This window comes from Saccopteryx leptura, chromosome 8, assembly GCF_036850995.1.
Source record: "Saccopteryx leptura isolate mSacLep1 chromosome 8, mSacLep1_pri_phased_curated, whole genome shotgun sequence".
Taxonomy (NCBI): Eukaryota; Metazoa; Chordata; class Mammalia; order Chiroptera; family Emballonuridae; genus Saccopteryx; species Saccopteryx leptura.
In genome coordinates, this window is record NC_089510.1 from 20,453,807 (window position 1) to 20,474,648 (window position 20,842).

General features: G+C 36.2%; 1 protein-coding gene across 3 annotated transcripts in view; it reads left to right on the forward strand.

Moving 5' to 3' along the window:
* The window catches only part of CADM2 (cell adhesion molecule 2), a 1,163,936-nt gene that overhangs the window by 1,038,586 nt on the left and 104,508 nt on the right, over positions 1 to 20,842 (forward strand). For all 3 annotated transcript variants that reach the window (XM_066347042.1, XM_066347045.1, XM_066347044.1), the window contains one exon: positions 3,216 to 3,394. In XM_066347042.1, the coding sequence (XP_066203139.1) occupies positions 3,216 to 3,394 (179 nt within the window). The remainder of the gene's footprint in view (positions 1 to 3,215; positions 3,395 to 20,842) is intronic.

Sequence of the window (20,842 nt, forward strand, 5' to 3'; positions counted from 1 at the left end):
TGTTGGTAGTCAAGGCCTGCCGGCGTCTGCAGGGTCTAACGACGAGAGAGTTCGCCTTCGTGGATTCTCTCTCCCAGTCCCCCCCTCCCGAACCAGCAGCCTGGCGATCCAGCCACAAGGCTGCCACTGCTTCTGCCTGGGGAGTAAGAGACTCAAAGAGCTGGGAAATCCCCACTCTATCCCCACTCAGTGCAAGGCTCTGGGAAGGGCTCTGACAGTCAGGGCCTCCAGTGTAATCAGGCGGGGGTGGGAGTCAATTGTTGTCAAGGTGATTGTTCAGCGCCTAGCATTCCGTTGGACCTCTCAACCCAGGCTTTCCACACTTTGTAGCCTGTTTTGGCCGGTAAGAGGAGGCACTAGTCTCTGCTTGCGACTAGTGTGGTATAGATCTTATTATTTGCCAAGTCCTTCTTGTTAGCGTTTATCCCTGAATATGGAGGCTCTATCAATCAGAAGTTGCCCCCACCCCTTTAGCGAGAGGCACCAAAAAAATATCACGCCTCTTGTCTTGGGTCGGTGAACTGAGAGAGATCTTATCAATTAGAACCGAGGGTGCGCAGATTTCACGGGTTAAGTTAATTTTAGTAATTGGGTCGCAGCTGTGCTCCCGAAGGTATTTCAGGCTGCCTGCGCGCGCCCCTCCCCCAACGCTTGATTGTTAGCTTGAATGGCTGGGTGAGGTGCCCCGCCCGCGGAGAGAATCTCCCAAGTAGGGAATACCGCCCTGGGGCCTCTCCCGCTCCCCGTGCGCGGGCCGCTGGGAACGTTAGCGGTGCTCGGTCTGCAATACTCGATCTGCAACCAGACCGGGAGCGCGCCAGCGGTTGCTTGCCGCTCGCCCTGCAACCGACCCGGGCGCTGCTCGCGGCGGCTGGCGGCAGCGGCTGGCGGCGGCGGCTGGTGGCGGCGGCTTCCGAGTGTGGGATGACTTACCACAGGCGCACTTTCTCGCGGCTTGAATGAACGTCCCTGCGGTAGCTTCCTCCACACCCTCGTCTCTCAGATTCGAGTGATAACAGTCCTTTTGCTTTCAGTTTGCTCCGAAGATAAATTTTCCTGTTTCTAGTTGATAAATTTGTTGTGATTTTGGGGAGATTTGTCGGACGCGCTGCTCACGGCGCCATTTCCGTGACGTCACCCCCAGCTCTTTAATTTATTCTGAGAGAATATTTGTGTATGGTGTAAGATAGGGGTCCAGTTTTATTCTTTTGCAGATGGCTGCCTAACTTTCCAACACCATTTATTTAAGACTGCTCTTTTTCTGTTGTGTTGTCTTGGCTTCTTTGTGAAAAATTAACCAATTATATAAGAACCATATGTGCATGGGTTTATTTTTGGGTTCTCTATTTTATTATATTGATCTCTAATTCTATATTTATGCCAATACTATACTGCTTTACTTGCTGTAGGTTTGTAATATAGTTTAAAACCATAAAATGTGATTCCTATAGACTTTTTTATTCCTCAAAATTGCTTGATTATTAAGGGTCTTTTGTGGTTCTGTGCAAATTTTAGGATTGTTGTTTTTGTTCCTTAAAAAAAAAAAAAAGCTAATGGGACCCTAGCCAGTTAGCACAGTTGATAAAGAGTATCATTCTGGAATGTCAAGATTCTGGGTTTAATCCCCAGTCAGGACACCCATGAGAAACAACCAAAGAATGCATGACTGAGTGAAACAACAAATAAATGCTTCTCTTTCCCATGCCCTCTCTCTTCCTTCCTCTCTGTAGCTCTCTAAAAATCCATAAAAATTAAGCCCATGCTGGATAGTTTGGTTGATTGGAGTGTCATCTGGAGTGCAGAGATTGCCAGTTAAATTCTCCAGTCAGGGCACAAGTACCAGAGCAGCTCAATGTTCCTGTCTCTTTCTCTCAAAAAACAAAAGTGAAAAACAAACAAAAAAGAACACCATTGAAATTTTGAACAAGAATACATTGAATTTGTAGATTATTTTGGGTAATATGGACATCTTAACAATATTAATTTTTCCAATTCATGGGCATGAAATATCTTGTGACTTGTGTGTCCCCTTTCATTTAATTTGTTTTCATCAATGTCTTACAGTTTTTTGCTCTTTAATTAATTTTCTTCCTAAATATTTTATTCTTTCAATTCAGTTATAAATGGATTGATTTGTCTTCTTTATTTCTTTATTTTTCTGGTAGTTTGAAGCTACTGTATAGAAATCTAATAATTGTGTATTAGTTTTGTTTACTGCAACTTTATTAAATTTATTTTAACAGTTTTTTTGGTAAAGTCTTTAGGATTTTCTATATGTACCATGTCACCCACAAACAGTGAGAGATTTACTTTTTTCTTACTGAGTTGGATGCCTTTCATTTATTTTTCTTGCTTAGTTGCTGTGGCTAGGTCATCAAGTACAGTTTTGAATAATAGTGACCAGAGGCAAAGGTTGCAGTAAGAGTAATATGTGAATGTGGTCAAAAGGTACAAACTTCCAGTTATAAGATAAATAAGTGCTGGGGATTTAATGTGCAACAAATGACTATAGTTAACAATACTGTATTGTATATATATTTGAAAGTTGCTAACAGAGTGATTTCAGAAGTTCTCATCACACAAAAATTTCTAACTACGTGAGGTTATGACTGTTAACTAAGCTTACTGTGCTAATTACTGTGCAATATGTACATGTATCAAATCATTATGTTATACACCTTAAGCTAATATAGCATTATATGTTAATTACAACTCAATAAAACTAGGGGCAAGGATTTACTGTTTGTAAAAATCTTTAGAGGAATGAGAAAATCAGGCAAGATAAGGGGGAGTAGCTTTAGGTAGTTTCTGGCAACCCTATGTTACATTGGTGGCTCTAGTGCAAAGATATTATTCCAAGTACTTCTTGCAAAAGCTGCTCCAATAGCCCAAGGACACTCCTCCAAAGACTAACAAGTATGGATCATTCACTGCAAAATCAGTGCTACAGAACCTGCTATATATCAGTGACCCTTATAATGATTCAACAAATTAGTGCATGTCTGCTTAGTTAAGCAGAATAGAATTAAATTACAGTTCCATGCCTTTAAATCTTCTGAGTGTGTACAAGATGATTCTTTTGGAACCTTATAGAAGTAAGCAATGGTATGCACAAAATGGGTGTTAAAATTGATACATTGGTTCATTTAATTCACAAAATTTGTAACATTTCTTATTTTTTTTTTTCTATCTATGTCTATGTCTAAATACAATAGGCCAGAACCTGTTTTGTGGACGAAGGATGGTGGAGAATTACCAGATCCTGACCGTATGGTTGTGAGTGGTAGGGAGCTAAACATTCTTTTCCTGAACAAAACGGATAACGGTACATATCGATGCGAAGCCACAAACACTATTGGCCAAAGCAGCGCAGAGTATGTTCTCATTGTACACGGTGAGTGCCTTTTTGATATAATTATATGTAAAAGAGTAAATCACTTAAAAAATTGTTTAAATTTTTAGAATAATAGAATTGAAAAGGATTTTTCTTTTTCTTTCAGAAGGACTCATAAGTATAAATATCTCCAAGATTTACTTTTAATATGTTCCAAGTCAAACTCATAAAAATAAAACTAAAAGCTACACTAAAATAAAAATTATTTTTGTGACAAGTTTTCTTCATTATAAATATATAATTTTGGGTGTTGACTATTAATTATATTAATGTGTTTTGAATTTTAAAAATAACTACTTTTATTTATAAATCAGAATCATGAAAAGTATATTCTCCTTAAGCTACTTTGGATGTGTTGTCATAAAATATATATTTACAATAACTATAATTGGTGTCACAAAGAGTGATAGTATGTCAGTTAGATGCAGCAGGATGCACAATATTAATGATACAGCATTAATATCTTATGAACAATTATTTGAAACACCCACAGATATTTCTTTTTCCTCTCCACAATCTCACAACTTGAGTATATGTAACAAAATAGAAGAAAGAAATACCAATACACAAGATTAAAAAGTATGTTTTTTCCCCAACCACAAAAAGCCACAATGTGCTGTTTATAAGGTAACACTAACAGATGGAGATAACTTTTATGAAACTGAGAAATATTGCAATCTCAGTCAGGTTTCTTTATTGCAGGACTACGCAGAGTTTATTTTATATGCTAAAGTACTTTGTGAATCACCAAGAGGGAGAAGCATTAGAGAATGTAACATTTTCCTCATATATTTCAACAAGGAAAACTTTTCTAAGACTAGTATTGTGTTCTACACAATATTACAGCATTCCAAATAAGTATAGGAAAAAACATATGGCTGTCACCAATCCAGTGATTCTTAGAAATCATAAAGAGGGTACATTTATTTTATATATATTCCCATAAATCTAATTACAGAATACTGTAAGAAGCATGGGTGAGTTCCAAAAAAAGAATTTAGGAGATAAAATCTAATTGTTTGCAAAGAGATTTAAATTATGGGGGAAATATCAGTTGTGCTTTTCCCCAGGTATTTATGTTGCTATAATACAGGTCAAAATTGAATTAAAAAATAATATATTAATTCAATATTCTACTTTCAAATTACTTTAGTGTATACAATCTCTCAATTCTAAAACCACTTTGCTATCAAAGGCAAATGAAGGCTCTCAGTGAATAGACTCTCCATATAACAAACATCTTGGAGATCGTAAAGCTGAGAGATTAATATCTAGCATATTATGAATTGTGCAAATTTCAACCTTTGAGAGAGATGAGCCTCATCAAATTAGACTGATACATTGGGCTTAATGTGGCAAACCCCTGTAAGACACACCTCTGCCAGCCTTACTGCCAAAGAGAATGGAACAAGCACTGGGTGTATCAAGAAAATCAATTAGCTCCTTAGAGCAGAGTCCGAGAGTAGCTTCCCATTCGTGCTGACCTGGACAAGTAGATCATGCAATCGTGTAAATAAAGTTTAGTCTGATTCAACCTGAACTTTCTAAGTACTTCTCTCACTTGACAGTTTCTGGGAACCTTGGGGGGCAATGTTGTATAGCATGTCCTGTGTCGAAAGCAATGTGAAATGAAAAATATGGAGAATTAGAAGGGAGTAACAGAAAATAACATACTTAAATAAAAAGAATATCATTTTTTTAAAGTAATTCAAGTGGGGAAAATTCTTATGTTTTCCCAGTGTTTGCAAGCTAGCTAACAGCATGACTTCCTAAGTAGCCAAGCTGCATTTAGGTAGTTGGCAGTTGACATATTTCTAGTAAATACTTCCCTAAGCACTTGTAAGAAGTCATTTTTGGCTTCGCTTTTTGAACTACAGTTCATCAAAAGCACCCCATAGATTAATGCTATTCATGCTACTATGTAAATGCTGTGAAGTTCAACAGTAGTTTACCTAGGATTATTGACACAATTAATGAAAGGCTCGATGAAACAGGGAAACCATATTACACTGTGCTTAAAAGGGTTCCAATTGGGTTCATTACAAAATAAAGGTGTTTTTTTTCACCCCTTTTGCACACACATTATAATATTTCATTAGTCCCTGGTTTTATAAACATAGAAAGCTACTCTCCTCTGTTAATGGTTTGGCTGTTTCAAAACCTTACTAAAATGATGAAAATTGGGTGGCATTCCGATCTACAATGAATGCTGTCTGCGTTTTCAGAATGAAGTGATAAGTGATCATTTGTGAGAACTTCACCCTGTTATCTTTTACACCAAGGTTGATTTGACATTAGCTGTGAGAATTTACTACAGCTCTGGCTCAGAAAGGCCATTCATGAGCTGAGAATGTGTCTTTATATCACATTTGCCTAGGCTCTATTGACTGTTAACTATTGATAGATAGAGGTCTGAGCACTTTCTTGTGAAATCATCTGCTATATAGATGCCGCCTTAATGGTTAGATTTTTTTTCTATAGATGTTAGTGGAAGTTCCTTACTTACATGTTATTGCATTTAATTGTTAACAACACTGATATTTTGTTTTTGGACACTGGAAGCCCCCCCCCCTAATTATACTTTAGCAAATTTCAGCATTAGAACTATAGACGTTAATTTGAAACTGCCAGTAAAAAATTCACCCTCCATACAAGGCCTAAGAAATTTGAGCATACAAATACTTGTAGGATAAAACATTATACTTATGAAATATTTGCATTGTGGAAATTGCTTTGGAAAAGAAAGTAGCATTTTTTATTAACAAGCTCAGCAATGAAAAACATGATAGTCATAGTTATACCATTAATTTCTGTGAGCACAGTAGTTTTTTTGTTCTTGTTGTTATTTTTGCTTATGTATAGAAACATGGAAGTTATTCTCAAGTTATTATTAGATCCTGCTATTTATTGAGAATGGCTGATTACTTCCATATTAATGGTCTTATGATATGTTGTTTCATTGCTGGTTTTACTATTTGTAGAACTCAGATCAAGAGAAAAAAATCCATTAATTTGCCAAATAGATATTTAGCATTTATCCACTGACTATAAAGGTACTGTATGAGTAAGGTCAGTAGAGTTTATTATGGAAAATAAGTTAAGCATTCAAGTAATTATAATACAAAAGTAGAGGAGCTATATAGAAGAATGGCCATACAATTATGTAGATTTTCGAAGTCAATAAGAACATGGTCTAAGTGTCTGGATTTTTTCGAAAATAGTAACAATGCTCCTGAATTATTCATAAGTTAATGGTACATATCATAAATGAAAGTACCCAACACAGTATCAGGCACAGATATATGACAAATTAGGCTATTATTATTGCAGTCTTACTAGTAGCCTTATGATATCAAGGGCAATATCAATTTGGTGCTTTGACATGAAACTTACTCAAGTATAGAATATAATTTACTGCCCAAACTCTTCCCTGAATGGTACCCAAAGCATAAATTAGGCTATCTCTATTGAAGAACAAGAAAATTCTAACTCCTTGCTAACTCAGCAATAGAAAACTTAAAAAATTTAACAGTATGGCAAATTAGCAACATACATTGAGAAGGATAAGAGTTAAAATCACCCTGTTTTTCTGATGCAACATCAAATTCAGAGGACTTAGATAAAACATCTTCTCCCCACGCAAAAACTATCAGGGTCTGTATCTCTCAGTATAGAGAACACAGCAGGTACCTATTTATCACACAAGGGATGGCTGCAGAGAATGACAAATGACCTTAGGCTAATCTTACTTTCTGCTTGTAAGCAATTCCAGGGCTCATATTTATTTGTCATCAACTGATTAAACAATATTATTTTGAAAGTGTCAGAAACATATATAGCACTTGGGAAGTTTTGAGAAAATATCTATGGAGAGTATGAAATATAAATGACCATATTCCCCTTACATTCTAAACATCTGCTTCTCAACTTTCCTAATGACTTTTGTCAACCTTCACACTCATTCTAGAGCGGATTATAGCCACTCTTCAACATACGAATGGAAGGCAGACACAGTTGCTGGAACTCTTTAGCATGACCTCCAGCCTCAAAGCCCTCCCTGGAATTCAGGGAGAAACACAGTAATGCAAGTAAAAAAAAAAAAAAAATGAGCAGCGTGTTTCTTCTCCCAGTAGCTACACTACTATGAAAGGCCCAGGTTATAGAAGAGAGTAACAGGCAGTCCAATTAGACCTTCTGTGGAGAACCCACTCCATTTAGAACCCTGATCAGGATGGTCCCAGGCAGACATAACAGAGTTGAAATGCACTTTTCTCCTTCTCTCTACAAATTTGCTCTAATACCAGAGTAACCCTTATATAAGATTTGAGATTGTTTTGCCACTGCTCTAACTTATTCCATTACTTTATTTCCTTCTTGTATAAATATACCTTTTATAGTTTGGGGGTTTTTCTTTTTTGGTTTTTTGGTTTTTTCAGAGACAGAGAGAGTCAGAGAGAGGGATAGATAGGAGCAGACAGACAGGAACAGAGAGACATGAGAAGCATCAATCATTAGTTTTTCATTGTGACACCTTAGTTGTTCATTGATTACTTTTTCATATGTGCCTTGATTGTGGGGCACAGCAGACCGAGTAACCCTTTGCTCAAGCCAGCGACCTTGGGTCCAAGCTGGTGAGCTCTGCTCAAACCAGATGAGCCCACGCTCAAGCTGAAGACCTCGGGGTCTTGAACCTGGGTCCTCCACATCACAGTCCGATGCACTATACACTGCGCCACCGCCTGGTCAGGCTGAATATACTTTTATAACAATTCATAACTTCTTCATCTTAACTCTTATTATTATTATTTGAAATGAAATTGGTCACCATGCCCCTTGCCACATTTTTACTTTATGCATGTACATTTTGCATTTTTAGTAAATTTTATTTTTGTGAACTTAGAAAAACAAGTAAAATTTTCCATACCTAGTATTATCATAGTAGAAAATAAAGCAGAATAAAGAGGTTGTTTATATTTCTGCTCTGCTGGTTTACTGGAAGTTGCTGATTTGGTATCCCTAAAATATCATGATGCGATTCGCTTTATTTTTTCATCTATCTATTGAAATGAATTCTGATAAATAATTTGTAATATTGCTTTTTTGTTTGTTTGTTTATAGAAAAATTTACCTGCAAATAACACATATATTGATTAGGATTCATCACACTCTATTGTTATAGTAAGAACCATTACAAAAAGATTGTTTCAGATTTTTAATTTTAATAATAAAAAAGAATATAACTTGTAGCAATGTCTATGTGTTTTGGTCTAGTGAAAGGTATCAAGGTATTAAATCTGCCCTCCCAGTTTTAAAGAATCGATACAACTGCTATTTTCATTTCACTCTGCTTTTATTGTTAATAATAAATGTCAAAAATACTCAGGGACAGAAAGTTATACACTGAGATATTACAGACTCCTTCAGCAAGTCAAGCTTCCAAGTTTTGTGGCTTATTTACTATAAGTAAATGCAACTTCACTTTCTTTCTTCAGTGCTAATTTGCCATTTTAGTTGATTTGCTTACTATAAGACAGAGCTAATTGAATAATGGCAGGTAGCCTTTCTTTCAGCTTACCAAACATTTCTAAGCCAGCTGGGGTCTCTTTTAAATAATTAACTAGTGTACAAAATATAAATTGAATTGCTTTAGGGATTTTAGTACCTGATCCTAAATTTAGCAAAAATGATTCATATATGTATAGGTGAATGCAGTAATGACTCTGAAATATAAGAAAATAATATCCTAAATTTGTTTTTACATTGATTTTACCCTAGAATTAAGTAAGCATGATTATAATTCATATTTTCGACTCTTAGAGTATATATCTTACATGTTCATGTGATGATTATCAATGATGCCAAAGTTAATGGGGACTTTCATTCCGTTATAATGAAAAAATGTACTCTGTGCATCATAATAAACATGTAGACCAAAACGTTGGCAGTCACATATACATTTATTATCGCAATTATCTAGCCATGCAACATTTAGAAACATTGAGAGGCTGCTCCAATGTTTTGCTTGGTTGTTCTGTTAAGAAAGGTGATACAGGGCATTATGATGGAAGTAAGACAACACATCTTTCATGGTCAGATGTGTGGGTAGCGGGCAGGAAAGAGAAGCCTGGATTATGAACAGATCTAGAGCCTAGCAAACATGAAAAGGAATTCAGCTAAAATCTGTTTCCTCACATGGAAATAGACTTACCAGTTGGTAAACTAACCCTGTGTACTCATAATGAGCATTTTTCCTTTGGAGAAGCTGTCTTAGAAGCCTAGGTGGAAAAATAGATGGAGTAGGAAGAAAAGGATAGAAAAACATCCGTACGGACAACAAACAGTGGTCTAATGCAGTGGTCCCCAACCTTTATTGGGCCACGGACCGGTTTAATATCAGAAAATATTTTCACAGACCGGCCTTTAGGGTGGGATGGATAAATGTATTACGTGACTTAGACAAGCGTCAAGAGTGAGTCTTAGACAGATGTAACAGAGGGAATCTGGTCATTTTTAAAAAATAAAACATCATTCAGACTTAAATATAAATAAAACAGAAATAATGTAAGTTATTTATTCTTTCTCTGCGGACTGGTACCAAATGGCCCATGGACCAGTACTGGTACGTGGCCTGGGGGTTGGGGACCACTGCTCTAATGGAAGAGCCCCATGATTGCTGCTCTCATCTCCAGTTGAGACTTTCCAGACAGTCAACAAGTTGGACGAGTCAGAAAACAGCACCTTCTTTAATAGTTGAGAGAAAACATATTACTTCTGGACATTATTACATAGAGTTTTCCATGATGCCCGTGGGGAAGGAGTACCTCTGGCTGAATGAACATGCTGCTCTGCAGAGAGAAGTGGAATGGGATCAAATAGTGGAGAGAGGAGCACTGTTTTCCTTCGAAAGCAGTTTTGAAGGTGTGTGTGTGCAAGCATACTCAGCGGAGTTTAGCACTTCTTTGTTTTAAGATGAGCATGAAGTGGATAAATTAAGGTTTCACTGTGCAGAGTAGAAATTCTGTTCATAGACAGCACTCTGTAGTAAATGTTTCTGTGACATTGAGATGAACTACTGAGGAATCATCCGCGAGGAAAAGCTCTCTCATTCCTGCTTGAAGGCAGGAAAGATTCCAACACTCAGTAACTTCAATATGTTAATTACTTTCTTTCACGATTTATAAATAATCTGTTCTCTCAGTAGCAGTGAAGTAAACAGAAGGGTAGAACCCATGGCCCTCAGGCTTTCTAGATTTTTTTTATGTGCCAATAAGCTATACTGTAACTTGACAAAAAAGTACGAAGCTCTCCCACCGACACAACTATCATTCATTCATTGGAGAATTCAAGCGATATGCAGTGGTCCATGGAGGACATTTTGGGCATCTGTCTTCAGAAACAAAGGCACACCTCACTGGATGATACAGATTTTACACAAAACTTGTTTTGTGGCTTCTTACAATGTAATTTTTACAAACATTGCAACAGCATAAATTATGATTTTATTCCAAAATCTAAAATTCATTCTTCATTTCTCTCTACCATTCTCTACCATTCATCAACAAATTTTTGGACACTATTTCCAAACCAGGCCCCCAATAATAACCACTTCTTTCCACCATCCTTTCAATCTGAGGCTATTTAAACATTCTTGAGTGGGTTTCCTGCTTCCATGCTTCTAGCGCTCCAATCTATTTCCCACACAGATAAAATATATAAATATTTTAAATGTGTATTTCTTCATATCTTTTCCCCATTTAAATTTCTCCACAGGCGTTTTATCACACTTAGTATAAAACCCAAATATTTGTTGCCATAACTCACCAAACCCAGCACAGTATGCTACCAGCCTATATCTCTGACATCTCATTACTTTCTATGAAGTCACTAATGTTTCCCTGGTCCTCTTTCAACTTCTCTAAGATGTCGAGCTGATTCTCTTTCTATTTTTTAATATTTATTTTTATTGATTTTAGAGAGAGAAGTAGAGAGAGAGAGAGAGAGAGAGAGAGGAACATCAAGCTGTTCCTGTATGTGGTCTGACTGGGGATTGAACCGGGAACCTCTGAGCTTAAGGAAGATGCTTTAACCAGCCAAGCTATCTGACCAGGGCCAAGTTTTTCTCTTTTTAGAGAGGCATCTGCCTAGAATGTTTGTCCAGGAAGTATAAGGAATGTCATGAATGCTGCTTTTTACAACTCTTTATCATACAGATTTCGTATTACACAATCCTTTTCAGAGAGGCCACTTTTGTCCATTCTAATCTAAATTAACCCCAGTCATATATCATTTCATTTTAATTTTCAGAAGGGAATTAGATTATGTGGTATGTTAATTATTTGTATTTTTATTTTATATATATATGTATATTTATATGCTTATAGTATGTATCTGTATATATTATGTTCAACCAGTAGATTATGACTTCCTTGAAATAAGAGATCTTATACATATTGTTTATCTCTGCATCTCTCTCTTAAGACTGCCTTCTTCCCTGGCCAGTTGGCTCAGCAGTAGAGCATTGGCCTGGCATGTGGAAGTCCTGGGTTCGATTCCCAGGCAGGGCACACAGGATAAGTGACCATCTGCTTTTTCACCCTTTCCTCTCTCCCTGCTCTCTCTCTCTTTCCTTCCCACAGTCATGGCTTGGTTGGAGCAATTTACCCCCCTCCCACCAGGCTCTGAGGATGGCTCCATGGCCTCTCCTCAGATGCTAAAATAGCTCTTGGTTGCGAGCAATGGAGCAACGCCCAAGATGGGCAGAGCATTGCCCCATAGAGGGCTTGCTAAGTGGGTCCTGGCTGGGGCGCATGCAGAATTCTGTCCCTCTGCCTTTCTGCCTCTCACCAAAAAAACAAACAAAAAACAAAACAAAACCAGACTGTACCTTCTAAATAATAAGCAATCAATCTATATTTCTTTAATGATTAAATTTCTTTGTCTCTCTCTTTTAAACAAAAGAAACTTTAGTAAAATAATATATGTATGTATGATATATGCATACACACACCATAACCACATGCACACATATAGACTTATATACATATATGTATATGTGTGTTTACACAGACTGCCTTAACTTCTGAGTAAAATCAGCATGATTGATATTCATTCATTGATCACCAAAATCAAGACTTTTAATTTCCATATTATATTGGAAAAAGAAACCAGATATATTTGCTTGGCAATCCATATATAAATTGTAATTTATAGAGTTAAGCAATACACAATATGAATACTGCATATAGAAAAATTAAAATATCTAATGTTAATCTTTGACTTCATATGTGTTTGTTTGCAAAATTCTATAATTATTGCTAACTAGAAGTTGACCCTTTTTTTTGGAACACTAGATCTCTTATAGAGATAACATTTATATCTAGCCAAATAAAAAATTTCACTGAATCATGTCCTGAAAACCTCCATCACAATGTTATACTTGCCAATATTTACTATTGCAGGAAATCTTTCTTGAGAATCTACTATATTCAAAGTGTCAGACCAGGCACTGTGGCTCCTATAAGAAAGAAATAACCACTATCAATCATCCCGGAATTTCTTAGTAGAAATAAAACAGTGGAGTGTTTTTACTTGTTTCACCATGATGCAATTTCAGAGATGTTGTCAAGGTCTCCTCATTAATTGTGATATTCCACAATCAGAAATATGTTACTTTGGTTGAAATGTTCGCTTCTTTTATTAAGATCATAATTTAAATGTAAATACAGGTTTAGTATAATTAGGAGAAGATTATCGGTTTGTACAGCTAAATCCTATGCAGGAGTCATTTCTTTAAATAACCTTTTCTAAGGTTAAGAAAAGCTTGCTATGCATGAGGACTCTAAATATTAGGGATTTAGTTGATGGATGATACTGAGAGTGGAGCTTTATAGGTGCTCATTTTTATTTAAATAAGCTTTAATATTACAGTATCAAATATATCTGGATTCATTTTATTACCTTTAAAAATCGTCATATAAGAAATGTGACCATTAGAATTCACTAAAATCAGTGTACTGTAATAACTTGCAGTTTAACACCAACATTTTAAAAATTGTAGATCTTTGGTAGCATAGTGCAGTAGCACGATATGAAATATTATATGAGCTTACTTTATTGCATTTTTTCTTTTTAATTAACTGAGAAGTGAGAAGGAAGAGACACAGACTCCTGCATGCACCCCAACTGGGATCCACCAGCAAGCCCCTATGGGGCAATGCTCTGCCCATCTGGTGCCATTGCTCAGCAACCAAGCTATTTTAATGCTTGAGGTGAGGCCATGGAGCCATCGTCAGCGCCCAAGGCCAACTTGCTTGAATAAGCCAGGGCTGCAGGAGAGGGAGAGAGAGACAGAGAAAGAAGGGGGAGGGGTGGAGAAGCAGATGGTCACCTCTCCTGTGTGCCCTGGTCGGAAATCAGACCTGGGACTGCCACACACTAGGCTGACATTCTACCACTGAGCCAACCAGATAGGACCACATTTTTTACATGTGAACCAACACTGCTAAAGGCTATTTGCATCTCCTAAAATCACACAAAAATGTTTGCATTTACAAGTTTTCTTGAGTAAAAGTATTTTTCTTTCAGAATATTAATTGTGATCCATCACTAATTTAGAACCTGGTCCACAACATTTATTTAAATGGCCAGGTTTAAACTCTTTATTTTTAAGATGAGACAGTATAGGTGGGTAGAAGTTTAATTGTATTCAAATAGTCTCTTTGCTGTATTATCACAATCCTAGAAAATCAGTGTTTTTTCTAATATATTACACTTCCTCTTGTGTATATTCACATTTAAGTTTTTCTTTTAATGTCTAACAGTCTTATTCTGACCTAGGAAACTGACAAACTAACAAAACTTAAAGCATTTGATCCAATTATCTGATTTACTTTTCAGTAAAGTATTTTTAGGAGAGAGTTTGCGATATTAAAGTGGATGGAGCTCAATAATGTAGGCCCCTTCACTTCAAAGGCGTTTTTTTTTTTTTTTTCTACTTTAAATTTCTCTTTGCTTTTCTCACTTTGGAATGTAAAGGAGCATTTTAAAAGAAAATAATGCGTACTTTTTTTTTCAAATAACAGACTGATTTTTTTTCATAAACTTTTCTTGTAATTACATAGGACTGTTGGTTACCACCTACAGTTTAAAATTGCAGCACTTTTCATTTTCAAGAATAGTATATATTTTTTTTATTGTAAAAGGATTCCATTTAGTATGGGAAGCCAGTGGAAATTATCAGAGGGATGAAAAGGGATTTATTTAAATCTGATTTTTAAAAAGGGTTCCTTTCTGTGAAGCAGATGAGGTTACCACATAGCACGTGAGGAAGAGGCATCGCTGGCAGGTTGGGGCCTTGTCAACCTGGTGCTTGTCATTTCATAAGAGCCTTGGTGCTGTTCTCCATTCTTACACTGCAATCCGCATAGCCTGCTACATGTAGCTGAGCATAATGGGAACAGAAAGATGTCCTCTGCGCAGGCAAATAAGCAAATACAGTAAACTTTTTCTCTTATAATTTCTTCCAATGACAGTGCAATTACCAGTAAAAAGGTTGAGGATGCCCTGTTATTTTTAAGGCTAGGAAAATGTGAATAGTTTCTATCCAAAAGATACTTTTTTTTTTTTATTTAATACTTCTAATATACATTGAGTTCTGTCCCTTCTGTATCTCCAACTAATAATCCTTGGTTTGGATTCACTCTTGATTATCCTGGGACCACCTTGGGGAGTTATTGACATAAAGTAGTAAGTAAGCAGACATACGGAGTTCCGACTAAAGGGCAATTTTTTTTCTCCCTATTGAACACTAGTTTGGGAAAGAAACAAGCGCTAAAGCTTCTGAGACACTTTAGACTTAATTTTGCTTCAAAAATCCATTCTGAATGGGCCAGAATGCCATTTTTAAAAAGAGAAACTGCTACAAAACAAAAACAGGTTGACAAGTTGAAATTATTGTGCACCGCATTTGTAGAGAGCAGAACATACCTTTAACCTGAAAAGCTCGTTATTAGAAAAAAGGGGCTGTACCACTCTTCAATTTAGTGTACACAGTGCTTGTTGGAACTGATGTCATTTTGACAAGGTTATAGAGGATCTGTTGTGCTCTAATTAGCTCCAATGACAAAATGTGGTTACATATTTTTGAATTCCTCCATTAGGATTGGGTAAAAGGGGCACTTTCCTATTACTTTGAATGTGATGTGATGATTTGGAGCTTAAACACTTTTAAATTATTGGAAAACTGCATTCAGAATATGGGCTTTCAGGCCCTGGCCGGTTGGTTCAGTGGTAAAGCATCGGCCTGGCATGCAGGAGTCCCGGGTCCGATTTCCAGCCAGAGCACACAGGAGAAGCGCCCATCTGCTTCTCCACCCCTCCCCCTCTCCTTCCTCTCTGTCTCTCTCTTCCCCTCCCACAGCCAAGGCTCCATTGGAGCAAAGTTGGCCTGGGAGCTGAGGATGGCTCTGTGGCCTCTGCCTCAGGCGCTAGAATAGCTCTGTCCCCGAGCAATGCCCCAGATGGGCAGAGCATCGCCCCCTGGTGGGCGTGCCAGGTGGATCCCAGTCAGGCGCGTGTGGGAGTCTGTCTGCCTCCCCGTTTCCAGCTTCAGAATAATACCAAAAAAAAATAATAAAAAAATATGGGCTTTCAATATGCTGCATTTTAATTTTCTAATAATTATTTAGATTTGAAGATTCTAAACAGGAATTGCTAAAAACTATCTCCTATATCATAAAAGAAAGGGGAGAAGCACTTTTTTTTTTTACAAATACTAACCATGTTTAAGGCTCAAATGCTGATTCGTGTTATTAAAAATGATACCGTTTCCTATCTACTGGCATCATTGTCATTATCACCAGAGGAATCTTTATTTATAAACCTCAGTCAAATTCAAAATATAGAACAAGTTATCCTAAGAAGTACAGAAGTATTGTATAACGTGGAGTCTCTGTTCTCTGTTTTCTTATCATCTTGTTGATTCATAGGAAAAAAAATACAAGTAATTTATTTTAAGTGCCAAATGCAAGTGACAGCCTTTCACTTTTCAACCACTGATTTCATGAAGAGCTTTGATATGTATTCCATGTATGACGAACTTTATTATTAATAGGAATTAGAATTGTAGGGTATAGTTGATTATGTAAATTAGAGAAAAATGTATATGTTACCATCCACATGTATTATGTAATACACGCAATCCACTGGGAAGGAGAAGCAAAAAGGTGTGGAGCTAGTGGGAGGCACATAATTCAGGTGTGGTTTCCCATATATAGTAAGGTGTCGTGAAGTTAAGCATCATTGTCATGGGGGCCCAGGGGACTGGTAAAAATGTGAGGAAAGTAGTAAATAAATTCAAAAGCATGATGACTATTCAGAAAGAAGGGAAATCAGTTCGGATACGGTTGGTCAAGGATTTCCTCACAGAACAGGTTGTAATCAGGCTGAAACTTAAGAGTAACATTTTATTATTAAGTACATCAAGAAAAAAGGAGCATGACCTGTTGTGGCGCAGTGGATAAAGCGTCGACCTGGAAATGCTGAGGTCGCCGGTTCGAAATCCTGGGCTTGCCTGGTCAAGGCACATATGGGAGTTGATGCTTCCAGCTCCTCCCCCCTTCTCTCTCTCTGTCTCTCTCTCTTCTCTCTCCCTCTCTGTTTCTCTCTCTCCCTCTCTCTCTCTCTCCTCTCTAAAAATGAATAAATAAAAAATTAAAATTAAAAAAGAAAAAAGGAGCTATTTTAAGATGGGGATTGGGTGATCCCAAAGCAAAGTGATATTTTTTAATACCAAAGACATTGATTTATAAAGACAGAACTTACAGTTATTGGAAAGAGATATACATAAATATCATAGTGTTATACTATGTAATAACCATGTGTGCGGTTTGTGCAAAGTGCTTAAAAATATATTGAAGGAAGATATTAACTCTTTGGAATACTGGGGGTGATTTACAAATGAGATCACATTTAAACTAGACTTAAAAGACAGACAAGAAAGAGAAAACTTATGGTATGTCATGAAATAGAGTGTGGCTATGAGAACATGACTGCCAGGAGAACAAAGTTTAATCTGAAATTTGAAAAAAGCACTGTGTCAAGGTCAGATGTCTTCCTGTGTGCTGGGCTTCGGCTGCTTTGTTCCTGTTAACTCAGCACTGTCAGAAATAAAGAAGGCTGCTCATATATACTCTGAGAAACTCTAGCCCTGTTGTTTCAGAAAATTTAACATTGTGGTGCCTCAAAACAGTGGTGGGTGCTGTTTGGAGTTCAAATCAGAGTCATGCGGGTTGAACAGGACAGATGATGAACTGATAAGTTTATCATTAACAAAGTTGAACCATGGTTCCTGGACACAGATTTTAATTTCCTGATTCAACAACTTTGTTGTATGAGCTGAAATTGTGCTTCTTCAAGTGATTAGATTCTTACAGAAGTAATTCATACTATTTACATTACTTTATTTGTAACCGAACTTTTAATCACACGAACAGTTTTTGCAGTCTACATAGACATTGTCTGCACTACTATGCAATTGTATAATTGACTAGATTTAGGGTTTTGTCTGACATTATTGAATTAATCTTGAATTTTGCTTTTACATGAGAACAGTACTTTATATATATGTTACAAGTAAAACGAAAAGTATAATTTATTATGTCACACTTCATTTAAGATAAAACTATAAGCAACTATTATTATGTCTTCTTGATACTTTTACTTTTCTTAGTCTCATCAATAAAATGCTCATACTTTTTCTTTAAAGATAATCCCTAAATTACTATAGCTATATATAATTCAAATTACTATAGATATGTATATACCTAATATATATGTACATATTTTCAGTAATAAAACATGGACCTCTGTGAATTTATTTTAATATCCTTTTATAATCATAAATTCATTTCATCATTTTATCTGTTTTAGTATATAGTTAAAAATTTCTCCCTTAAGAGTTAATTTACTAACAAATGTTTTAAAGCAATCACAATTATATATATAGTGATAAAAATTTTTAACAACTGTAATATAACATTTGAACAATTCCTAATTAATTAAAATACATTTTAATTCTGATTTGGAACAACTACATTTCTCTTGTTAGGATTTAAATTATATATAAATAATTTTACCATATTTACTAATTTCTCTGATCAGATCTAGACAACAAAAATCTAATTATTTTCACTTCCTACAATACCTTTTTTATCCATTAAACATTTTATTAATTAATAACTTTTTATATATATTATAATATCTGATAATATATAGACTCTAAATAAATCAGGATTCATTATTAACTATCTTAGTTGATATAAAATAAGGAAAAAATAAACAAATAAAACCCAAATTATGTTTTTTGGTTAAACTAAAACCAAAATAAAATAAAATCTGTTATTTGTGTTCCAATTCTTAAGAATCAACTAGTTTTAAATGGTTGCTTTTAAGATCCAATGGAGTCATTCTAACCCATTGTCTGATAGCAAATCCCTAATATTGTATAATCTGTAGTAAGCTTGGTAATATTTTATTTACATGGAGTTTTAAAGAACAAATATTGCATATTCTTGTATTTGATAGCCCTGGAAGATATTTTTCTTTGCACTAATTAAATACATATATTTTGAGATCCTAATGTGTAAACAATCAGATGAAGTATTATTTTCTTTTTTTTTTTTTTTTTTTTTTTTTTGCGTTTTTCTGAAGCTGGAAACAGGGAGAGATAGTGAGACAGACTCCCGCATGCGCCCGACCGGGATCCACCCGGCACGCCCACCATGGGGCGACGCTCTGCCCACCAGGGGGCGATGCTCTGCCCATCCTGGGCGTCGCCATGTTGCGACCAGAGCCACTCTAGCGCCTGGGGAAGAGACCACAGAGCCATCCCCAGTGCCCGGGCCATCTTTGCTCCAGTGGAGCCTTGGCTGCGGGAGGGGAAGAGAGAGACAGAGAGGAAAGCGCGGCGGAGGGGTGGAGAAGCAAATGGGCGCTTCTCCTATGTGCCCTGGCCGGGAATCGAACCCGGGTCCTCCACACGCTAGGCCGACGCTCTACCGCTGAGCCAACCGGCCAGGGCCCTGAAGTATTATTTTCAATTTTAGATACCTGTGAAAGTTAAAAACTCACTTAAAAATTTTACAAAACATGTTTTATTTTTGGCCTTCCTAAACTATTTAGAAAAGCTTACTGTGAAAATGAGAAACTGTTATAAAAATTAGTAAGTGAGACGTGTATGTGTACATATACATAATATTTATTCATCTATGGTGTTAAAGTCAGTTCTACTTTATGATCATGGTAATCTCACTCCAGGCAATACCTATTTTCCCTAGTGATTAATGTAGCAACATTGAGTTTTCCGGAAGGTTATTTTTTTAATTTGACAGGCCAGGAAGCACTTTCTATGTTGAAAACGAAGTGTAAACATCAATACCCGAGATAAGCTAGTGGTCACATGCTGTTTGCTATTTCTCTAGTGTAGAGAATCAGCAGGTTGAAGTCTGAGAATCCAGTAGGGTGGGCTATTTTTCAGAAGTCAAGCACTAGAAAATTTTTGGTGTGACTCAAAGACTTTAAGAGAAAGACTGACAGGAAGGCTTTTAATAGCAAAATAATCTGTCAAACACTCTGAATATATTGGGGCTGTGTGGCAACATGCAAAATCAAACCCTAGCATAGTAATTAAACATAATTTGGGAACTGTTTTTAAATTCCTTACTGTGTAAATTATATGCCTATCCACTTGAGACAAGACTTGACTCTCTAAGGATCTTACTGAAGTTCTCACAGCTTGACACTGACTATATTGTCTCAATATTCTCTTTGCTGCTCTTCAAATTTTCAGCTTGTTTTGAGTGAAAGGAAGGAAGATTTTTGTGTTAAAACTCTGAGCTATTCTTTCTATTTATTATGTTCTCTATATTTGGATTTATCGTTAACTTTTGGCAACTTCTACTAATTATGGGTTAGGGGTTGAATGTTATGCTTCAAGTACATGTTCAATAACCTACCTATCCTAGGTATGCCAAATAAAATAAATAATAAACTTTTCAGAATATTGGGTTTCATGCTAGTTGACTCAATACTTGTTAAAGACTCCTAGGTACTGCAAAATTGTTAGAAGGCGTTACCAGCTAACCAGGGTAAGAATTACAAAACTCTAAGCTGTATATTTAACATCATTTGTGGGAAAAGGAAAAACAAAGTAATAATAATAACAATTAGCTTCATCCTTTTTGTTTCTAAAGATTTTCCTCACCATATATCCTATCATTAAGTTTTCTTAAATGAAAAAAAAAATCTAAAAGCACTTAACATGCATATATACTCATTCATCGTTAACATTCCTTTAACCTTATTTGGTGGTGTTATCTGTTTTTATTTCACTTGTGTTGTTTCTTTGTTTACTTCTTTGACAAAGCATGTCATTTTTTTTGTTTTAGCTTT